This window comes from Rhinoderma darwinii, chromosome 13 (genome assembly GCF_050947455.1).
Source record: "Rhinoderma darwinii isolate aRhiDar2 chromosome 13, aRhiDar2.hap1, whole genome shotgun sequence".
Taxonomy (NCBI): Eukaryota; Metazoa; Chordata; class Amphibia; order Anura; family Rhinodermatidae; genus Rhinoderma; species Rhinoderma darwinii.
In genome coordinates this window covers 9331286-9357733 of record NC_134699.1, presented here as the reverse complement: position 1 = coordinate 9357733, position 26448 = coordinate 9331286, and the positions used below count along the sequence as shown (strand labels likewise).

Genomic DNA, 26448 nt, shown 5'->3' with positions numbered 1-26448 from the left:
CATGGCGGAGCAGTGCCCTACACAGCCCCACAGTATAATAATGGGCTGCTCTGCACGCGGGAAAGCTGGGTGACAACCAATTTAGTCAACTGTACAGCTCTCACACAGAGCTATAAACCCATCTTACCTCGACTCCATTACTTCACATATTTGTTGGGCTACAACCTCTGTGTGAGCTGTAATGGCGGCCAGGCGGCATTATTAGAGGTGAAAACCCCAATTGCAATATATTTTACCTCAGCGGGGGACGCTTTCCCCAGTAGAAACGTTAACTACGGTTTACAGATATTGAACTACAGCTCCCAGCACCCCCTGCGCTCTACCCGCCTGACGCATCTAGCCTGCGCCGCCGTTATCGTGACGTCACTGCCCGGCGCCGGGTTTCAGTTTCGTTTCTCAGCTGTCAGGTAGCGGAGGCTCCAGACTTGTGGCCTCCAGAACGTCAGCCGGCACCGTGCTCCCCTGCCTGGTGCTGCCCGGGCCCTGGCTCCGCGGCCCCGCTACCAGCAGCATGTCCCGGGACGGTGGTGAGGACGGGTGGACGTCCGAGTATGACTCTACCTGGGAGGATGAGAAGGACGGGAGCAAGAGAACTCGGGAGCCGAGGAAGCAGCGGCCGGTACTGGGCAGGGAGGCTTTTCCTTGGGGTGTAATGGGGGACGACCTCTGTGGGCTGCATGAAAGACCCCTGGGGGATGGAGTGGTGACACGGAGGGATGAGGTGTCTGCGCTGCCTAGCAACAGGCTCCACCTGTCAGAAGTGACTACTCATATGTCCATGCAGTCACAGGGACCAGAGTGGTCACCCTCTATATTACATGGGCTATTGCTGATACGCCCCCTGTGGTTTGCAGGACCCATTGATGGAGCTATATGTTCATATTATAGGGCCCCAGGGTCATAGGCCACCATCACATGAGGGTACCCGTATATAATAGTCTGTATTTTGGATGTGACATCTGTCCTGTGTTGGACACACAGCTGCCTGGCTCGTCACAGTACAGTTGGGGTTCCCACATGTTAAGTGACATTATGCCACGCGGCACAATCGTAAACGATTTATTGCAAAGTGCTGCGTGTACGGGCACCTGAACTGTGACGAGCTCTTCACCTGTGTGTCCATCACATGACCAGGACAGATTTTTATCCACCCGGGGGAATGAACGTTTCTACTGAATGACAGCAAGCGGAGATTTTGCAAACCGTGAGGAATCAATACAGAAAGTATATTGGAAAATTGTAAAACTCGTCTGTTTACTAATTCTTCTTTCCTTTCCCGGCAGAATTCTTATTCTCGGCGGTGGAGGAACAGACCGGACAGAGACCTGCAGCGCTACAGACGTGGCTACAGGGGGGAGTCTTCCAGCGATCAGTCTTGCATGGTAATCCTGCTCGGTCGCTGCCTTGTACACATTGTAGCCATTTAAGGGTTCTTTGAATTTGATGCCGATCCTGTGCCGCCGGTCACCAGGGTCACCCGCCGTTTATGGCGCAGCACTACGTCATGTGACATATTATCCATATTGAGGTCACTGCTAAAACTAGTGACAAACACCAGAAATCGGTGAAGGACCTCCGTGACCAGCGGCACCAAAATTGACGATGGGCAAATATATCAGAATGTTTGTATAAAGGGGTTATCTGGGATGTGAAATTTTTTTTTTTACTAGGGGCTTGGAAATAAATAAACCAAAAAAGCAATACTTTCCTATCCTTGGCCCCGGCGAACCAGCGCTGTCCTCCGGCTGCGCTCCCGGTGGTTGTTTACATGCACGTAGAATGTAACCGCTGCAGCCAATCAGAGGGCTCAGCGGGGCTCACTAGTGACGAATCGGAATTCTGGCATAGCGCCAGAAATACAACATGGCCACTGAGCTTTCTGATTGGCTTCTGCGGTCACATGCTACGTGCATGTAAACAACCACCGGGACAGCTGCCGAAGCGTTAGAGCTGGATTGCTGGGGTCAAGGATAGGTAAGTATTGGTTTATTTCATTTCCAGCCCCTAATAAAAAAAAATAAAAAATCACATCCCAGATAACCCCTTTAACCCAATTAGGACCAATCATGGCACATATACGTCATAGGGGGAGGGGGGCTATGCCCACTTGTACGCTGCAGGTGTCAGCTCTATATTACAGTAGCTGTTTAACCACTTGGATGCCGCGATCAATAGTGACTGCAGCATCTAAGCCATTAGAAAGAGGGGGCAGCTCCCTCCGACAGCTCATTGCCCCCTCCCCCATGACGCGATTATGGGGTGCTGATGGTTGTTATGGCAGCCTAATATGCTCCTATTAATGATGTGCTGGAAGCAGCTGGTAAAAAACACAATAGACTGCAATACATTAGTGTTGTAGTGTATCATGTAGGTTATCCAACGTTCGCTAGTTCTAGTCCCCTGGGAGACTAATATAAAATAAAAAAAAGTAAAAAATAGTTCTTTTTTTTTTATAGACAGAAAAAAAATTAAAAAGTTCAAAAGACTTTTCCCATTTTTCCCCAAATGAAAAATAAAAAAAAACATAACTGGTATTGCCGCGTCAGTAAAATCTAAACTATTACAATGTCACATTATTTAACCCGTACAGTGAACGCCGTAAAAAATAAATTAAAAAAATGGCTGATGTTTGGTAATATCCAAAAATTGCATAAAATTGTTTCAAAAAGTTTTTCGTACCCCGAAATGGTACCAGTAAAACTTACAGCTCGCCCCGCAAAAAACAAGCCCTCAATCGACAGAAATATAAAAAAGTTCTGGGTCTCGGAATATGGTGACACATTCATTTTTTTTTTTAACAATAAACATAAGTAGAACCTAAAAATAACGATATAAATTTGGTATCGCCGTAATTCTAGTGATGCACAGAATAGAAGTTAACATGTCATTTTTAGCGCAGGGTGATCGCCATAAAAACGAAACCCCCCCAAAAAATGGGGAAATTGCAGCATTTCTTTTCCATTTTCACTACACAAATTTTTTTAAAAAAGTTTCCCAGTACATTATATGGTACAATTAGAAACTACAACCCGTCCCGCAAAAAAACGAGCGCTCAAACGGCTATGTCGACGGAATGATACAAGTTATGGTTGCTGGAAGGCGAGGAGGGAAAACCTAAAAAAGAAAAAAATTGGCCTGGTCATTAACTTCTTAAATTCTGAGATGAGCCTGAGGCTGCATGTGACTGACTATAAACAACCAGACTTATAGCCAAGTAATTGTATTCTAGCATAATGTAAGACTCCTAGTAGCTTCCATCGGTCACTACAATCCAGGGTAACGTCCTGGCGAGCATGTACTAATAAACAGCAGCCGATATGAACAAGCAGAGCTGCAGTGTAAAGCATAGAGGATGAGTAGCTAATCTGAGCAAGCTGAGCTGCAGTGTAAAGCGTAGAGGATGAGTAGCGAATATGAACAAGCAGAGCTGCAGTGTAAAGCATAGAGGATGAGTAGCGAATATGAACAAGCAGAGCTGCAGTATAAAGCATAGAGGATGAGTAGCGAATATGAACAAGCAGAGCTGCAGTGTAAAGCATAGAGGATGAGTAGCGAATATGAACAAGCAGAGCTGCAGTATAAAGCATAGAGGATGAGTAGCGAATATGAACAAGCAGAGCTGCAGTATAAAGCATAGAGGATGAGTAGCAAATATGAACAAGCAGAGCTGCAGTGTAAAGCATAGAGGATGAGTAGCTAATCTGAGCAAGCTGAGCTGCAGTGTAAAGCGTAGAGGATGAGTAGCGAATATGAACAAGCAGAGCTGCAGTATAAAGCATAGAGGATGAGTAGCGAATATGAACAAGCAGAGCTGCAGTGTAAAGCATAGAGGATGGACCAAGCCGCAGCCTGAGCTTTTCACAAGACAATAAGTGGATTTCAGACCACCTCAGTCAGAAGTAGACAATGCAGCTTAGCCGGAGCCACTTATAGTTGTGCCCTAGGGGCGCTGCAGAGAATAAATAGCAGGTAATATTACCCACAATACAAGGCCCCTTACTGGAGATCCACTGTAAGTGCACCATTGTTAGTTCCAGGTCTCTCCTCTTAATTAATACCCCATAGAGTTGTCTGTGAGACGCTGGCTTGTAGTGTCATTAACATCAGATATCTTACCCCCCAGGGAGAAAATTGTAAACCAACGCCCAACCTGGACTTCTACCAGAACAAGAAGTGTTTCGAGCCGGGTGGTGAGTGAGATAAGAAGTGAACGTGGATTATAACATTCACCTGTCTTCCTATTCGTGAATGTGTCTCCAGTGCCGCTTCTATGACATATCCGCTAGATGTCCCATAAAAATCACGTACTTGGGATCTAACTGCTGGAACCCCCAGGATCCCAATATAAGGGGTGTCTGGGCGCTGTTTCTGGCAGAAAAGTGGCAGCGCAGTCATCTAAAGTAAATGCATTACACAGAAATAGCCCAATGGCTCCCCTCAGCTGTGTCAGTACCTCCATTTACTTCATGGGTGAGGGGGCCAGCTCTGTCACAATACCACTAACCAGTCCCTTAAAGGTCCTAAAACGGGAGGGTCAAGATGAAGCCTGCGCTATAAGCAAAGCGCTACTCTGTTGATTGGCTGTGAGGGATCACCTGACCGGCTTTAAAAGTCAGGGGAGTCTTCTAGAGCTCTGTTCACACTAGTGTCACGGCTGCCTCTCACAACGAAGTTATGGTGGATTCATTTTCTAACAAATCCATATAGATCCTATTGACATATAAATGGGATCTGTCGGGATTCCACGTATTTTTAATGGCAAGAATAGTGGCATAAAAAAAAAATAACCTATCGCCTGCCGGAAAGTGAATAATGTGAATACAGCCAATCAGCTGAGAGGGGCAAAATACGATCATCCAAACCATCGTTCCACTGTTCTCAGCATCGACTCCCCCATTGTATGCACTAGTGATGCGGCAATGTGTCTATGGTATTTTATAGGCGAGGGAGATGGGGGGGCTTCCAGATACTGAGGACACAGATATTAGGGTACTGTCCTATAAATCCATTGTCTATGGGCAGCAGTGATCGTCCTGTCACTTCCTCACATTCATCTACCGTGTAATGGGAAACCTAATGTGACGTCGCATTACCGCTTGTCGGCTCTCACTTTACATACAGGATTATGCATCGAAGACTTGCTCAACGAATGGAAGGAAGACTACAACACGCTAGAGCGAAACCATTCTTACATCCAGTGGTGAGTACGATCTGTCATGTCACGTGTTCTGTTAAATCTGCATCCCTTTCTATTGCCGTATCTATGTGGGTCATAGCGTGTGCTGCCCTGATCACCCCCCCCCCCCCATTAGTCAAAGCAGAGAACTGCTTCCAGGAAAGACCTACCCGCTAACCTCAAGAACACCCTAATGTACGCTTACAATCCGAAACTGTTCCTCGCTGAGGTTTTCCTTTAGTTAAAGGGTAACTACACGTTCAAAAAAACTTCTGACGTGTCAGAAGTTTTGATCGGTGGGGGTCCGAGCACTGAGACCCCCACCGATCGCTAAAACGAAGCGGCAGAAGTGCTCGGGTGAGCTCTGTCGCTTCGTCTCTGATCGGATTTTTTCAGAACGGTTTACGGGCTCATAGACCTTTTTCATCGAGCCCGTACACCAATTGCTCGGCTTTCCAAGAAAAGCAGATCAGAGACTTAAGTGGCTCATTGCTCACCCGAGTGCTTCTGCCTCTTCATTTTAGCGATCGGTGGTGTCTCAGTGCTTAGACCCCCACCTATAAAAACTTCTGACATGTCAGAAGTTTTTTGAATGTTTAGTTACCCTTTAACTTCCTTAAATCCTTTAAAAGATGGACACGGGAGCAATAGAGGCACCAATGTGTGCGGCGCAGTGTACAACGGTGGTAACGCCTCCGGAATAAAAACATTGATTGCGATGGGAACTAGCAATCCCCTGTCATGGGATGGGGCAAGTCATGGGAGGACCAGTCACATGGGTCACTCGGAGGGCTGGTGAGTCGAGTCATGGGAGGGCTGATGGCACGGATCAGTCGGAGGGCCGGTGAGGCGAGTCATGGGAGGGCTGATGGCACGGGTCAGTCGGAGGGCCGGTGAGGCGAGTCATGGGAGGGCTGATGGCACGGGTCAGTCGGAGGGCCGGTGAGGCGGGTCATGGGAGGGCTGATGGCACGGGTCAGTCGGAGGGCCGGTGAGACGGTTCATGGGAGGGCTGATGGTACGGGTCAGTCGGAGGGCTGATGGCACGGGTAAGTCTGAGGGCCGGTGAGGTGGGTCATGGGAGGGCTGATGGCACGGGTCAGTCGGAGGGCCGGTGAGGCGGGTCATGGGAGGGCTGATGGTACGGGTCAGTCGGAGGGCCGGTGAGACTGGTCAGTCGGAGGGCTGATGGCACGGGTAAGTCTGAGGGCCGGTGAAGTGGGTCATGGGAGGGCTGATGGCACGGGTCAGTCGGAGGGCCGGTGAGGTGGGTCATGGGGGGGCTGATGGCACGGGTCAGTCGGAGGGCCGGTGAGACGGTTCATGGGAGGGCTGATGGTACGGGTCAGTCGGAGGGCTGATGGCACGGGTAAGTCTGAGGGCCGGTGAGGTGGGTCATGGGAGGGCTGATGGCACGGGTCAGTCGGAGGGCCGGTGAGGCGGGTCATGGGAGGGCTGACTTCTCTTTTTTGGAGACCTGATGGGTTTAAATCTTTTCCAGGCTGTTTCCATTACGGGAATATGGGATGAACACGTATGCCAAACCACTGACCCTGAATGAGATCAAGGTAGAGGGAACATCTCTATGTATATTATAGTTTATTGCTATCTGCTCCGTTATATTTCACCTGCCTTTGTCATTTCTTTGTCTGTTGTAGATGATGAAGGAGGACAAGGCCGTCATGACGAGGTTCCTCAAAGCCTACAAATTAATGCTTCAGTTTTACGGTATCAAACTCTTGAGTGAGGAGACGGGAGAAGTGGCTCGGGCAGGGAATTGGGAGGACAGATTTAAGAACCTGAATTAGTAAGTGACGCAGTTCTTCAACCATCGCTGGGTTGTATACAAGTCCCTGAAGTCTCATTCTACCACGTCTCCATTTCTTGGATAGCTGGGGAGGACCAATATGGCTGTTGTAGGGGTTGTCAAATTTCCTAGATTCATGAGGTGTATATGAGTTAGAGGGTTTGCTCAGTCTTAATAAATTGATGGCCTATCCTCAGGATAGGCCATCAATACATCATCGTATGAGCACGGCTTCCCCTTGATTCCTTATCTGCTATTACTGTGAATCGCCAACACGCTTGTAGTGGTGGTTCACAGTATTACAGCCTTCTCCCTTTGAAGTGAATGAGAGAAGGCTGTAATACTGTGAACGGCCGCTACAAGTGTAGTGGCGATTCACAGACCGAGCAGTGACTGGAATGAAAGGGGAAGCCGTGCTCATACGAGTGCCGCAGCCTCTTCAGAAGAGCTGATTGGTGGAGGTGCTGGGAGTCGGACCCCAAACGATCAGCTATTAATGGCCTATCCTGAGGATAGGCAATCAATTTCTTGTGACTGGACAACCCCTTTAAGGGGGTTGTTGCCTTTGTACATTCCCTTTTCATGGAGCAGGTCCACGAATGACCAGCTGATTACTGTGGTTAAGACTTCAATATTCCTCCAATGACAGTCCCTGCTTTGGCTAATAGAAGGGGCTCCCGTTTGGGCAACCCCCTCTATTAACTTCATTTGCTTTAATAAGGCACATGGAAATGGGGCAACCTCTTTGAAAATCTGCCATCCCACTAACATATACTGATGCTTATTCAAAAGTCTGGGGTTCCTAATGGCCACATTGGTTGTTGCCCAACTTTCCACTATACTTAAGAAATAGAAGACATCTGCCCCACTGGTCTCCTCTGTACAAAGTCCAAGGCTGTGTCCACACTACAACATGGGCTTTGTCGCTGTATTCGCCCCGTGACTGCATTAAGTGTGACTTACGGTCTTGGTCTTTGGGGAGCGGGGGTAGATTTGTCAAAAAACATGTTTACCAAAGTGTGAGAGCCCCTTTATAGGGGGAAATGGTAACCAACACCTTCTAATCTTCATCTCCATCCTCCCTACAGTCACGGCCACAACAACCTGCGGATCACCCGGATACTGAAGTGTTTGGGGGAGATTGGCTATGAACACTTCCAGGCCCCTCTGGTCCAGTTTTTCCTGGAGGAGACCTTGATGAAAGACAAATTATCCAGCGTGAAAAGGAGCGTATTAGACTATTTCATGTTCGCCGTGAAGGACAAGCACGAGCGCAAGAAGCTGGTGCACTTCGCCTGGAAGAACTACAAACCAAATAATCACCAAGACAGGTTTATCTGGGGACCTGTGGATAAGCTCCAAAATTTCAACCCCTGGGAAGAGAATGATGTGAAAGAGAACGCGAGCTCGGAGGGATTACCAGATGACGTAAAGAGTAAAGATTCGAAGATGGGCAAGAACCCGGGGAAGGGCCAACAGTTTATTAACGTCCATGAGTCTGGTAGAGCCCGAGATGATGAGGTTACACCAAGTCAACATGACACCAAGATGGAAAAAGACAATGTCCGTGAGTTGATACCTTTGAACGACAGAGGCGCCTTGCCAGATAACAGTCCAAACCATGAAACAGAGGCCGGTCCTGACCAAAGTACTGCGCTCTCCAACGTTTCCCATTCCATCGTAGGTCTAGGAGAAGAGGAGGAGGAGGAGGAGGAGAAGAACCACGACAAGAAAGAAGAGAACCTTGACTCTGAGGATGCCAAAGAAGACCCGAGCAAGGAAAATTTAACAAAGAAAGTCCATAAGGAAGAAGTCCTTAAGAAGACGGAGCATGACCTAGAAGAGGGATTGGAGGTCAATGGACTCTCCAACCAAAATGTTGAGAATAAAAATAACCAAGGAGAACATCACCGGAAAAGGAAGGTGCCAGACTCTAGCCCCATGAGCCCTCCGACCGATGGCTGTCCGGCCGGAGACGGCACAAAGTCCGGTGTGAATGCCAGTCCGGGCCGAACAGAAGACGAAGGAGGTCAAGTGGACCGAGTAGAAGTCGAAGTGAAGAAGCTCAAACTAGTGGAAAGACAAACCACAGATTGTCTTAACGGGCTAGAAGAAGCCGACGACCCTGATGACTCCGTTCCTGGAGACGTTGCCGATAATCCAAACATAGGATGTAATTTACAAGAACATTCCCAGGATCATCACACAGACGAGTAGCGAGACTGAATCTGCAGTAGGTTCTAGATTAGAAGGAGTACGGTTCCTGGTCGGGAGGTGGCACGGAGGCAGGTAGACCTCTGCCAGGAGGAACAGCCGACATTACCAACCCCTATGTGGACCAGCCATTGTCCAGGGTCGTGGGAGATCTTCAGGTTCAGTTGTAATGTTATCCATAGTCCTGTCCTGACACCGGAGGACGTGCTAAGAGGGCCGGCCTCCCGTCCGTCTCCTCTGCAGCCTTAATTGCACCTCCTGGCAGGACGACACCAACAGGAATGTTTTTTTTTTTTTTTGTTTTTTTTCCAATATGATCTGTGTTTTTTGATCGGGGAAAGAGCAACTTTTATGAAACGCTCAGTCCTCACTTTTCAGACCATGTGGCATTGTTTTCTTTCTCGATATCGGTGCTAGTAGGTAATTTAGCATTTTTTTCCAGTGACTTCACAAACATCAAAACTTTCAATTTATCGGGAAATATTTAAAAAAAGTTCTTTCTAGCTGGACATTGATATATAGTATCGTGACCGAGAAGTAGTTTCAATGGCATGAACTCGAGCGACCCGCAGCGCTCTTGTCTTGGAGGGTGGCCAAATTTGCCCCTTGAAAAGTCCTTGAGTTGTCCCCTTCAATCACTTCACTTTAGTCAAGGTTATCAAAGAGGAAAAAAGTAGAACAAAAAGAGAAAAAAATAGACCACAAATTATAAGTTGTTTTTTTGTCAAGAGATTCTTTGTATCTGTTTCTGGAAAAACTGGGTGACCACCAATATCGCCAGATTTAGGTCCGTCACTCGCCCTTATAGGAAGATTTTGCTGTTCAGGAGTCTGGAAAAGCTAGGTGAAAATCCGCATAGAGGTGATATTAGTTGTCACCAAGCTTTCCCAGAAACACATACAAAAGAATCCGTTGACATAAAAGAACTCGTAATTTGTTATTTTTTTTACTTTTTTTTTTCTCTTTAATCCACTTGACTAAAGTATTTGCACCCCACCATGCTGTAATTTAACCTCCGCTTAAACACGTTTTTTTAGGTCCAATATCTGGTGCTGATTAATATATATCATATCTATAGCAGTCCGTGATCCGTTTTTCTGATACAGCGCTCCAAATCATTAAATTCTGTCTGCCTGGAGTCACCACTAGGTGGTGCTCACTGTATACTGTTATTAGGCTTTATGTTTAAACAGTATGCAGTGAACTCCCTCTAGTGGTGGCTACAGGTTACCAGAATTTTTCATGTAACCGTGTCTATGCAGGGGATTTGGAGCTCTGTATCAGAAAAACTGATCTTCGACCGCTATAAAGATATATTAAGAAGTTATTCAGCACAGAATTTTGAATCTTTTTTTCAAGCAATGTGTTCGAGGGTGGACCTTCCCTTTAAGTTAGTGTTTTACGCTTTGCCAGATAGGGTGCTGTAATCCTACTGACTCATTACCTACAGAGGGGGCATGGTAGACATTCAGGTATGCCTGAAAGAAATGTGAATTATGGGGGGGGGGAGTGACTTTTTAATGAACACGACATTTGCCAGAACTTTCCATAGATTTGTATAATATCTTTCGTGGACGGGATTACGTTTGGCTTTTGTTTATTGTTTGTAAATTAAAGTAAAAAAACAAGAATTTGGGTTTTGCCTGGTCTCTTGCTGTGGGAATGTTTCAGGGGAGTGTGGAATTTATAAGGAATAGATGGCGGCAGTGTGACGTCACGGGTGCGAGGGTCAGGTGGTCGGCACGTGGCTGCCACATGTGTGAATCCTGGAGTCGGGTTATGGTTTGGGTATGTAATAGGTTCCTTCTGAAATAAGTGAATGTGACCCTACAGCCATGGTGGAAGATGGCATCGGTGGTGGGATCCAGGGGATGGTGGGCACCATGTCGCATTGGTAATCTCCAAGCGAATGATGACATCACTGCCATTGGAGTCGATCGAACGCACTACCATCTTCTGCCATGCTGTGAAGCGGTTTTTTGGATGTTGGTAGTACCCAGCTTTCTAAGAATCCAGAAAAGCAAACCTGTGTAGTTATAAACGCGTATTGTAGTCATGTTTATGTCACTGTATCAAGGCAGATTTGCCATTCAGGGATCTAGGAAAGTTGGGTGACAACTGATACAGCTGCACTGAAAGCGACTGGTTTGTACCCAGCTCTCCAGAAACTCTGCAGAACTCCTGCTCGTCTAAATGCTTATGACATCAATACCTGTAATGTGTAGGGTGGCAGGAGGTAACTGCCAGCGGAAAGTCACGTCGGCTGTCCACGATCGCTCAATGCCCTTATTAAAAGATACGTTTGGCCACCAGACACCTGCTGACAAAATGTGGGCCCGTTAATTTACAACATCTACAGAAAAACACAACTACAAACCTAAAACTTCTCACAGCAGAAGGTTTGTTACAAGCCTAGACAGTCCTGGACTCCAGACTGATACATTTTACCTGCACTGATACATTGTAGCAGACTATCCAGACAGGTGATAGATCATTGCTGATCATGTGTTGTTTAGCTCAAAGAGGATTGTTTAGATTGGATACAAATGTAACAAAGCCTCATCTGTGAGAAGTATCTGTTCTATACAGGTTTCTGAATGATCACATTCACCCACCGCAAGCAGAGTTATTAAAAGTTGAAGTTTTTATTATACAAGGATTAAGCGCAGGGTCACTCCTGTGTTGGAGTTTCTGTTATACTCCGTCCGAGGAGCAGAACGAAAATACCAGAAGCGCCGATTCCGTTGTACGACCGACACGATCAGCGCCTGATGGAACCCATTAAATTTAATGGTTTCCGACAGGGTATCCATGGTTTTACCGGAAACCATAGCGTGAAATGCTGCGCTATTGCTGCCAGTATTTTTGGCCGGAGATGTGAACAGGCCCTTAAGCTTCATTTGCATAAAACTGGACAAGCCCTTTAAGGCTGTGGGAGATCATCGGCTCAGCTTAGTTATGGTGCAAGGATCCACTGATGACTTGGGGTCACCCGTACCTACACCTATCTCATCTTAATTGACACGTAGTAATTAACCCCTTATGTAGCACTGGGCACTACGCAGAGACAGAATCCCCTCTCCTGAGCTGTCTCTTCATTAGCAGGAAGCTGTCACATTCCACACACCATGTCACACCGCTCAGAATTAAAAATCTTTCGATCGCAGGGGGTATTCTGCTTATCATCTACCTTCACTTCATTACTTTAACTCCCACAATTCAAGTACACTGAGCAGGATCTTTACCACTGTTCATCCTGAGCTTCCTGGTTCATGAATAAAATACCCGTAGGGTGGAGTGGTAAGGAAAGAAAATGTAATCCTACATGAAAAACAGATTGGTAAGCCATTCAGGGTTATTGGAAAGCTGTGTGGGGCAATAACCTCTGAGCACTGTAATGACTATTAATAACGACTGTCAAACAACATCCATCTAAGAGACAGAAACAAATCAATAGACTTTACATAAAGTCGTATTCGCTTATGATGCTGGCCCTTTAATAACCAGCGTTCCAATGTGTTACAATATTAGAACTCTGGTTGGATTGGAGATGAATTATCCCATACATAACTGGCTGTACTGCTCCCTATGTACACAAGTTTATCACATCTCAACTGACCCACCTCACGTAAATGATCATATGTACAAGAAGATGTATAACTTATACCAGCAGTACATATATAATTATATACAGAAGATACCCCGGTTATACCAGCATGCTCCATATCACTACATACAAGAAGATGTATAACTTATACCAGCAGTACATATATAATTATATACAGAAGATACCCAGGTTATACCAGCATGCTCCATATCACTATATACAAGAATATGTATAACTTATACCAGCTGTACATATATAATTATATACAGAAGATACCCAGGTTATACCAGCATGCTCCATATCACTATATACAAGAAGATGTATAACTTATACCAGCTGTACATATATAATTATATACAGAAGATGCCCAGGTTATACCAGCATGCTCCATATCACTATATACAAGAAGATGTATAACTTATACCAGCTGTAGATATATAATTATATACAGGAGATGCTCAGGTTATACCAGCATGCTCCATATCACTATATACAAGAAGATGTATAACTTATACCAGCTGTACATATATAATTATATACAGAAGATGCCCAGGTTATACCAGCATGCTCCATATCACTATATACAAGAAGATGTATAACTTATACCAGCTGTAGATATATAATTATATACAGGAGATGCTCATGTTATACCAGCATGCTCCATATCACTATATACAAGAAGATGTATAACTTATACCAGCTGTACATATATAATTATATACAGAAGATACCCAGGTTATACCAGCATGCTCCATATCACTATATACAAGAAGATTTATAACTTATACCAGCTGTACATATATAATTATATACAGAAGATGCCCAGGTTATACCAGCATGCTCCATATCACTATATACAAGAAGATGTATAACTTATACCAGCTGTACATATATAATTATATACAGAAGATACCCAGGTTATACCAGCATGCTCCATATCACTATATACAAGAAGATGTATAACTTATACCAGCTGTACATATATAATTATATACAGAAGATGCCCAGGTTATACCAGCATGCTCCATATCACTATATACAAGAAGATGTATAACTTATACCAGCTGTAGATATATAATTATATACAGGAGATGCTCAGGTTATACCAGCATGCTCCATATCACTATATACAAGAAGATGTATAACTTATACCAGCTGTACATATATAATTATATACAGAAGATACCCAGGTTATACCAGCATGCTCCATATCACTATATACAAGAAGATTTATAACTTATACCAGCTGTACATATATAATTATATACAGAAGATACCCAGGTTATACCAGCATGCTCCATATCATTATATGCAAGAAGATGTATAACTTATAACAGCTGTACATATATAATTATATACAGAAGATACCCAGGTTATACCAGCATGCTCCATATCATTATATACAAGAAGATGTATAACTTATACCAGCTGTACATATATAATTATATACAGGAGATGCTCAGGTTATACCAGCATGCTCCATATCACTATATGCAAGAAGATGTATAACTTATACCAGCTGTACATATATAATTATATACAGAAGATACCCAGGTTATACCAGCATGTACCATATCACTATATGCAAGAAGATGTATAACTTATACCAGCTGTACATGTATAATTATATACAGAAGATACCCAGGTTATACCAGCATGGTCCATATCACTATATACAAGAGGATGTATAACTTATACCAGCTGTACATATATAATTATATACAGAAGATACCCAGGTTATACCAGCATGCTCCATATCACTATGTAGAAGAATATGTATAACTTATACCAGCTGTACATATATAATTATATACAGAAGATACCCAGGTTATACCAGCATGCTCCATATCACTATATACAAGAAGATGTATAACTTATACCAGCTGTACATATATAATTATATACAGAAGATACCCAGGTTATACCAGCATGCTCCATATCACCATATACAAGACGATGTATAACTTATATCAGCTGTACGTATATAATTATATACAGAAGATACCCAGGTTATACCAGCATGCTCCATATCATTATATACAAGAAGATGTATAACTTATACCAGCTGTACGTATATAATTATATACAGAAGATACCCAGTTTATACCAGCATGCTCCATATCACATATCACTATATACAAGAAGATGTATAACTTATACCAGCTGTACATATATAATTATATACAGAAGATACCCAGGTTATACCAGCATGGTCCATATCACTATATACAAGAGGATGTATAACTTATACCAGCTGTACATATATAATTATGTACAGAAGATACCCAGGTTATACCAGCATGCTCCATATCATTATATACAAGAAGATGTATAACTTATACCAGCTGTACATATATAATTATGTACAGAAGATACCCAGGTTATACCAGCATGCTCCATATTACTATATACAAGAGGATGTATAACTTATACCAGCTGTACATATATAATTATGTACAGAAGATACCCAGGTTATACCAGCATGCTCCATATTACTATATACAAGAGGATGTATAACTTATACCAGCTGTACATATATAATTATATACAGAAGATGCCCAGGTTATACCAGCATGATCCATATCACTGTATACAAGAAGATGTATAACTTATACCAGCTGTACATATATAATTATATACAGAAGATGGCCAGGTTACACCAGCATGCTCAATATCACTGTATACAAGATGATGTATAACTTATACCAGCTGTACATATATAATTATATACAGAAGATACCCGGGTTATACCAGCATGCTCCATATCACTATATACAAGACGATGTATAACGTATACCAGCTGTACATATATAATTATGTACAGAAGATACCCGGGTTATACCAGCATGCTCCATATCACTATATACAAGAAGATGTATAACTTATACCAGCTGTACATATATAATTATATACAGAAGATACCCAGGTTATACCAGCATGGTCCATATCACTATATACAAGAAGATGTATAACTTATACCAGCTGTACATATATAATTATATACAGAAAACACCCAGGTTATACCAGCTGTACATATATAATTATATACAGAAGATGCCCAGGTTATACCAGCATGCTCCATATCACTATATACATGAAGATGTATAACTTATACCAGCTGTACGTATATAATTATATACAGAAGATACCCAGTTTATACCAGCATGCTCCATATCACTATATACAAGAGGATGTATAACTTATACCAGCTGTACATATATAATTATATACAGAAGATACCCAGGTTATACCAGCATGGTCAATATCACTATATACAAGAAGATGTATAACTTATACCAGCTGTAGATATATAATTATATACAGGAGATGCTCAGGTTATACCAGCATGCTCCATATCACTATATACAAGAAGATGTATAACTTATACCAGCTGTACATATATAATTATATACAGAAGATACCCAGGTTATACCAGCATGCTCCATATCACTATATACAAGAAGATTTATAACTTATACCAGCTGTACATATATAATTATATACAGAAGATACCCAGGTTATACCAGCATGCTCCATATCATTATATGCAAGAAGATGTATAACTTATAACAGCTGTACATATATAATTATATACAGAAGATACCCAGGTTATACCAGCATGCTCCATATCATTATATACAAGAAGATGTATAACTTATACCAGCTGTACATATATAATTATATACAGAAGATACCTAGGTTATACCAGCATGCTCCATATCACTATATACAAGAAGATGTATAACTTATACCAGCTGTAGATATATAATTATATACAGGAGATGCTCAGGTTATACCAGCATGCTCCATATCACTATATGCAAGAAGATGTATAACTTATACCAGCTGTACATATATAATTATATACAGAAGATACCCAGGTTATACCAGCATGTACCATATCACTATATGCAAGAAGATGTATAACTTATACCAGCTGTACATGTATAATTATATACAGAAGATACCCAGGTTATACCAGCATGGTCCATATCACTATATACAAGAGGATGTATAACTTATACCAGCTGTACATATATAATTATATACAGAAGATACCCAGGTTATACCAGCATGCTCCATATCACTATGTAGAAGAATATGTATAACTTATACCAGCTGTACATATATAATTATATACAGAAGATACCCAGGTTATACCAGCATGCTCCATATCACTATATACAAGAAGATGTATAACTTATACCAGCTGTACATATATAATTATATACAGAAGATACCCAGGTTATACCAGCATGCTCCATATCACCATATACAAGACGATGTATAACTTATATCAGCTGTACGTATATAATTATATACAGAAGATACCCAGGTTATACCAGCATGCTCCATATCATTATATACAAGAAGATGTATAACTTATACCAGCTGTACGTATATAATTATATACAGAAGATACCCAGTTTATACCAGCATGCTCCATATCACATATCACTATATACAAGAGGATGTATAACTTATACCAGCTGTACATATTTAATTATATACAGAAGATACCCAGGTTATACCAGCATGCTCCATATCATTATATACAAGAAGATGTATAACTTATACCAGCTGTACGTATATAATTATATACAGAAGATACCCAGGTTATACCAGCATGCTCCATATCATTATATACAAGAAGATGTATAACTTATACCAGCTGTACGTATATAATTATATACAGAAGATACCCAGTTTATACCAGCATGCTCCATATCACATATCACTATATACAAGAAGATGTATAACTTATACCAGCTGTACATATATAATTATATACAGAAGATACCCAGGTTATACCAGCATGGTCCATATCACTATATACAAGAGGATGTATAACTTATACCAGCTGTACATATATAATTATGTACAGAAGATACCCAGGTTATACCAGCATGCTCCATATCATTATATACAAGAAGATGTATAACTTATACCAGCTGTACATATATAATTATGTACAGAAGATACCCAGGTTATACCAGCATGCTCCATATTACTATATACAAGAGGATGTATAACTTATACCAGCTGTACATATATAATTATGTACAGAAGATACCCAGGTTATACCAGCATGCTCCATATTACTATATACAAGAGGATGTATAACTTATACCAGCTGTACATATATAATTATATACAGAAGATGCCCAGGTTATACCAGCATGATCCATATCACTGTATACAAGAAGATGTATAACTTATACCAGCTGTACATATATAATTATATACAGAAGATGGCCAGGTTACACCAGCATGCTCAATATCACTGTATACAAGAAGATGTATAACTTATACCAGCTGTACATATATAATTATATACAGAAGATACCCGGGTTATACCAGCATGCTCCATATCACTATATACAAGACGATGTATAACTTATACCAGCTGTACATATATAATTATGTACAGAAGATACCCGGGTTATACCAGCATGCTCCATATCACTATATACAAGAAGATGTATAACTTATACCAGCTGTACATATATAATTATATACAGAAGATACCCAGGTTATACCAGCATGGTCCATATCACTATATACAAGAAGATGTATAACTTATACCAGCTGTACATATATAATTATATACAGAAAATACCCAGGTTATACCAGCTGTACATATATAATTATATACAGAAGATACCCAGGTTATACCAGCATGCTCCATATCATTATATACAAGAAGATGTATAACTTATACCAGCTGTACGTATATAATTATATACAGAAGATACCCAGTTTATACCAGCATGCTCAATATCACTATATACAAGAGGATGTATAACTTATACCAGCTGTACATATATAATTATATACAGAAGATACCCAGGTTATACCAGCATGCTCCATATCATTATATACAAGAAGATGTATAACTTATACCAGCTGTACATATATAATTATATACAGAAGATACCCAGGTTATACCAGCATGGTCCATATCACTATATACAAGAGGATGTATAACTTATACCAGCTGTACATATATAATTATATACAGAAGATACCCAGGTTATACCAGCATGCTCCATATCATTATATACAAGAAGATGTATAACTTATACCATCTGTACATATATAATTATGTACAGAAGATACCCAGGTTATACCAGCATGCTCCATATTACTATATACAAGAGGATGTATAACTTATACCAGCTGTACATATATAATTATGTACAGAAGATACCCAGGTTATACCAGCATGCTCCATATTACTATATACAAGAGGATGTATAACTTATACCAGCTGTACATATATAATTATATACAGAAGATGCCCAGGTTATACCAGCATGATCCATATCACTATATACAAGAAGATGTATAACTTATACCAGCTGTACATATATAATTATATACAGAAGATGGCCAGGTTACACCAGCATGCTCAATATCACTGTATACAAGATGATGTATAACTTATACCAGCTGTACATATATAATTATATACAGAAAATACCCGGGTTATACCAGCATGCTCCATATCACTATATACAAGACGATGTATAACTTATACCAGCTGTACATATATAATTATGTACAGAAGATACCCGGGTTATACCAGCATGCTCCATATCACTATATACAAGAAGATGTATAACTTATACCAGCTGTACATATATAATTATATACAGAAGATACCCAGGTTATACCAGCATGGTCCATATCACTATATACAAGAAGATGTATAACTTATACCAGCTGTACATATATAATTATATACAGAAAACACCCAGGTTATACCAGCTGTACATATATAATTATATACAGAAGATGCCCAGGTTATACCAGCATGCTCCATATCACTATATACATGAAGATGTATAACTTATACCAGCTGTACGTATATAATTATATACAGAAGATACCCAGTTTATACCAGCATGCTCCATATCACTATATACAAGAGGATGTATAACTTATACCAGCTGTACATATATAATTATATACAGAAGATACCCAGGTTATACCAGCATGGTCAATATCACTATATACAAGAGGATGTATAACTTATACCAGCTGTACATATATAATTATATACAGAAGATACCCAGGTTATACCAGCATGCTCCATATCATTATATACAAGAAGATGTATAACTTATACCAGCTGTACGTATATAATTATATACAGAAGATACCCAGGTTATACCAGCATGCTCCATATCATTATATACAAGAAGATGTATAACTTATACCAGCTGTACGTATATAATTATATACAGAAGATACCCAGTTTATACCAGCATGCTCCATATCACATATCACTATATACAAGAAGATGTATAACTTATACCAGCTGTACATATATAATTATATACAGAAGATACCCAGGTTATACCAGCATGGTCCATATCACTATATACAAGAGGATGTATAACTTATACCAGCTGTACATATATAATTATGTACAGAAGATACCCAGGTTATACCAGCATGCTCCATATCATTATATACAAGAAGATGTATAACTTATACCAGCTGTACATATATAATTATGTACAGAAGATACCCAGGTTATACCAGCATGCTCCATATTACTATATACAAGAGGATGTATAACTTATACCAGCTGTACATATATAATTATGTACAGAAGATACCCAGGTTATACCAGCATGCTCCATATTACTATATACAAGAGGATGTATAACTTATACCAGCTGTACATATATAATTATATACAGAAGATGCCCAGGTTATACCAGCATGATCCATATCACTGTATACAAGAAGATGTATAACTTATACCAGCTGTACATATATAATTATATACAGAAGATGGCCAGGTTACACCAGCATGCTCAATATCACTGTATACAAGAAGATGTATAACTTATACCAGCTGTACATATATAATTATATACAGAAGATACCCGGGTTATACCAGCATGCTCCATATCACTATATACAAGACGATGTATAACTTATACCAGCTGTACATATATAATTATGTACAGAAGATACCCGGGTTATACCAGCATGCTCCATATCACTATATACAAGAAGATGTATAACTTATACCAGCTGTACATATATAATTATATACAGAAGATACCCAGGTTATACCAGCATGGTCCATATCACTATATACAAGAAGATGTATAACTTATACCAGCTGTACATATATAATTATATACAGAAAATACCCAGGTTATACCAGCTGTACATATATAATTATATACAGAAGATACCCAGGTTATACCAGCATGCTCCATATCATTATATACAAGAAGATGTATAACTTATACCAGCTGTACGTATATAATTATATACAGAAGATACCCAGTTTATACCAGCATGCTCAATATCACTATATACAAGAGGATGTATAACTTATACCAGCTGTACATATATAATTATATACAGAAGATACCCAGGTTATACCAGCATGCTCCATATCATTATATACAAGAAGATGTATAACTTATACCAGCTGTACATATATAATTATATACAGAAGATACCCAGGTTATACCAGCATGGTCCATATCACTATATACAAGAGGATGTATAACTTATACCAGCTGTACATATATAATTATATACAGAAGATACCCAGGTTATACCAGCATGCTCCATATCATTATATACAAGAAGATGTATAACTTATACCATCTGTACATATATAATTATGTACAGAAGATACCCAGGTTATACCAGCATGCTCCATATTACTATATACAAGAGGATGTATAACTTATACCAGCTGTACATATATAATTATGTACAGAAGATACCCAGGTTATACCAGCATGCTCCATATTACTATATACAAGAGGATGTATAACTTATACCAGCTGTACATATATAATTATATACAGAAGATGCCCAGGTTATACCAGCATGATCCATATCACTATATACAAGAAGATGTATAACTTATACCAGCTGTACATATATAATTATATACAGAAGATGGCCAGGTTACACCAGCATGCTCAATATCACTGTATACAAGATGATGTATAACTTATACCAGCTGTACATATATAATTATATACAGAAGATACCCGGGTTATACCAGCATGCTCCATATCACTATATACAAGACGATGTATAACTTATACCAGCTGTACATATATAATTATGTACAGAAGATACCCGGGTTATACCAGCATGCTCCATATCACTATATACAAGAAGATGTATAACTTATACCAGCTGTACATATATAATTATATACAGAAGATACCCAGGTTATACCAGCATGGTCCATATCACTATATACAAGAAGATGTATAACTTATACCAGCTGTACATATATAATTATATACAGAAAACACCCAGGTTATACCAGCTGTACATATATAATTATATACAGAAGATGCCCAGGTTATACCAGCATGCTCCATATCACTATATACATGAAGATGTATAACTTATACCAGCTGTACGTATATAATTATATACAGAAGATACCCAGTTTATACCAGCATGCTCCATATCACTATATACAAGAGGATGTATAACTTATACCAGCTGTACATATATAATTATATACAGAAGATACCCAGGTTATACCAGCATGGTCAATATCACTATATACAAGAGGATGTATAACTTATACCAGCTGTACATATATAATTATATACAGAAGATACACAGGTTATACCAGCATGCTCCATATCACTATATACAAGAAGATGTATAACTTATACCAGCATGCTCCATATCACTATATACAAGAGGATGTATAACTTATACCAGCTGTACATATATAATTATATACAGAAGATACCCAGGTTATACCAGCATGCTCCATATCACTATATACAAGAATATGTATAACTTATACCAGCTGTACATATATAATTATATACAGAAGATACCCAGGTTATACCAGCATGCTCCATATCACTATATACAAGAAGATGTATAACTTATACCAGCTGTACATATATAATTATATACAGAAGATGCCCAGGTTATACCAGCATGCTCCATATCACTATATACAAGAAGATGTATAACTTATACCAGCTGTAGATATATAATTATATACAGGAGATGCTCAGGTTATACCAGCATGCTCCATATCACTATATACAAGAAGATGTATAACTTATACCAGCTGTACATATATAATTATATACAGAAGATGCCCAGGTTATACCAGCATGCTCCATATCACTATATACAAGAAGATGTATAACTTATACCAGCTGTAGATATATAATTATATACAGGAGATGCTCATGTTATACCAGCATGCTCCATATCACTATATACAAGAAGATGTATAACTTATACCAGCTGTACATATATAATTATATACAGAAGATACCCAGGTTATACCAGCATGCTCCATATCACTATATACAAGAAGATTTATAACTTATACCAGCTGTACATATATAATTATATACAGAAGATGCCCAGGTTATACCAGCATGCTCCATATCACTATATACAAGAAGATGTATAACTTATACCAGCTGTACATATATAATTATATACAGAAGATACCCAGGTTATACCAGCATGCTCCATATCACTATATACAAGAAGATGTATAACTTATACCAGCTGTACATATATAATTATATACAGAAGATGCCCAGGTTATACCAGCATGCTCCATATCACTATATACAAGAAGATGTATAACTTATACCAGCTGTAGATATATAATTATATACAGGAGATGCTCAGGTTATACCAGCATGCTCCATATCACTATATACAAGAAGATGTATAACTTATACCAGCTGTACATATATAATTATATACAGAAGATACCCAGGTTATACCAGCATGCTCCATATCACTATATACAAGAAGATTTATAACTTATACCAGCTGTACATATATAATTATATACAGAAGATACCCAGGTTATACCAGCATGCTCCATATCATTATATGCAAGAAGATGTATAACTTATAACAGCTGTACATATATAATTATATACAGAAGATACCCAGGTTATACCAGCATGCTCCATATCATTATATACAAGAAGATGTATAACTTATACCAGCTGTACATATATAATTATATACAGAAGATACCTAGGTTATACCAGCATGCTCCATATCACTATATACAAGAAGATGTATAACTTATACCAGCTGTAGATATATAATTATATACAGGAGATGCTCAGGTTATACCAGCATGCTCCATATCACTATATGCAAGAAGATGTATAACTTATACCAGCTGTACATATATAATTATATACAGAAGATACCCAGGTTATACCAGCATGTACCATATCACTATATGCAAGAAGATGTATAACTTATACCAGCTGTACATGTATAATTATATACAGAAGATACCCAGGTTATACCAGCATGGTCCATATCACTATATACAAGAGGATGTATAACTTATACCAGCTGTACATATATAATTATATACAGAAGATACCCAGGTTATACCAGCATGCTCCATATCACTATGTAGAAGAATATGTATAACTTATACCAGCTGTACATATATAATTATATACAGAAGATACCCAGGTTATACCAGCATGCTCCATATCACTATATACAAGAAGATGTATAACTTATACCAGCTGTACATATATAATTATATACAGAAGATACCCAGGTTATACCAGCATGCTCCATATCACCATATACAAGACGATGTATAACTTATATCAGCTGTACGTATATAATTATATACAGAAGATACCCAGGTTATACCAGCATGCTCCATATCATTATATACAAGAAGATGTATAACTTATACCAGCTGTACGTATATAATTATATACAGAAGATACCCAGTTTATACCAGCATGCTCCATATCACATATCACTATATACAAGAGGATGTATAACTTATACCAGCTGTACATATATAATTATATACAGAAGATACCCAGGTTATACCAGCATGCTCCATATCATTATATACAAGAAGATGTATAACTTATACCAGCTGTACGTATATAATTATATACAGAAGATACCCAGGTTATACCAGCATGCTCCATATCATTATATACAAGAAGATGTATAACTTATACCAGCTGTACGTATATAATTATATACAGAAGATACCCAGTTTATACCAGCATGCTCCATATCACATATCACTATATACAAGAAGATGTATAACTTATACCAGCTGTACATATATAATTATATACAGAAGATACCCAGGTTATACCAGCATGGTCCATATCACTATATACAAGAGGATGTATAACTTATACCAGCTGTACATATATAATTATGTACAGAAGATACCCAGGTTATACCAGCATGCTCCATATCATTATATACAAGAAGATGTATAACTTATACCAGCTGTACATATATAATTATGTACAGAAGATACCCAGGTTATACCAGCATGCTCCATATTACTATATACAAGAGGATGTATAACTTATACCAGCTGTACATATATAATTATGTACAGAAGATACCCAGGTTATACCAGCATGCTCCATATTACTATATACAAGAGGATGTATAACTTATACCAGCTGTACATATATAATTATATACAGAAGATGCCCAGGTTATACCAGCATGATCCATATCACTGTATACAAGAAGATGTATAACTTATACCAGCTGTACATATATAATTATATACAGAAGATGGCCAGGTTACACCAGCATGCTCAATATCACTGTATACAAGAAGATGTATAACTTATACCAGCTGTACATATATAATTATATACAGAAGATACCCGGGTTATACCAGCATGCTCCATATCACTATATACAAGACGATGTATAACTTATACCAGCTGTACATATATAATTATGTACAGAAGATACCCGGGTTATACCAGCATGCTCCATATCACTATATACAAGAAGATGTATAACTTATACCAGCTGTACATATATAATTATATACAGAAGATACCCAGGTTATACCAGCATGGTCCATATCACTATATACAAGAAGATGTATAACTTATACCAGCTGTACATATATAATTATATACAGAAAATACCCAGGTTATACCAGCTGTACATATATAATTATATACAGAAGATACCCAGGTTATACCAGCATGCTCCATATCATTATATACAAGAAGATGTATAACTTATACCAGCTGTACGTATATAATTATATACAGAAGATACCCAGTTTATACCAGCATGCTCAATATCACTATATACAAGAGGATGTATAACTTATACCAGCTGTACATATATAATTATATACAGAAGATACCCAGGTTATACCAGCATGCTCCATATCATTATATACAAGAAGATGTATAACTTATACCAGCTGTACATATATAATTATATACAGAAGATACCCAGGTTATACCAGCATGGTCCATATCACTATATACAAGAGGATGTATAACTTATACCAGCTGTACATATATAATTATATACAGAAGATACCCAGGTTATACCAGCATGCTCCATATCATTATATACAAGAAGATGTATAACTTATACCATCTGTACATATATAATTATGTACAGAAGATACCCAGGTTATACCAGCATGCTCCATATTACTATATACAAGAGGATGTATAACTTATACCAGCTGTACATATATAATTATGTACAGAAGATACCCAGGTTATACCAGCATGCTCCATATTACTATATACAAGAGGATGTATAACTTATACCAGCTGTACATATATAATTATATACAGAAGA

The 26448-nt window shown here is 39.3% G+C and overlaps 1 protein-coding gene across 1 annotated transcript; it reads left to right on the top strand.

Annotated features, from left to right (window-relative positions):
• The first annotated feature begins 358 nt into the window (after nt 1-358).
• On the top strand, nt 359-10832 carry LOC142665510 (uncharacterized). Its single transcript, XM_075845225.1, has 7 exons — nt 359-619; nt 1284-1382; nt 4124-4190; nt 5122-5200; nt 6678-6744; nt 6835-6983; nt 8072-10832. The coding sequence occupies exons 1-7, from the start codon at nt 512-514 to the stop codon at nt 9198-9200; spliced, it is 1698 nt and encodes a 565-aa protein (XP_075701340.1). The 5' UTR covers nt 359-511; the 3' UTR covers nt 9201-10832.
• Nucleotides 10833-26448: the final 15616 nt, after the last annotated feature.

Coding starts and splice junctions, on each gene's coding strand:
- LOC142665510 (XM_075845225.1), top strand. CDS start 512: ATGTCCCGGGACGGTGGTGAGGACGGGTGGACGTCCGAGTATGACTCT. Junction 4,191..5,121: donor GAAGTGTTTCGAGCCGGGTG/GTGAGTGAGATA, acceptor CTTTACATACAG/GATTATGCATCGAAGACTTG. Junction 5,201..6,677: donor AACCATTCTTACATCCAGTG/GTGAGTACGATC, acceptor AATCTTTTCCAG/GCTGTTTCCATTACGGGAAT.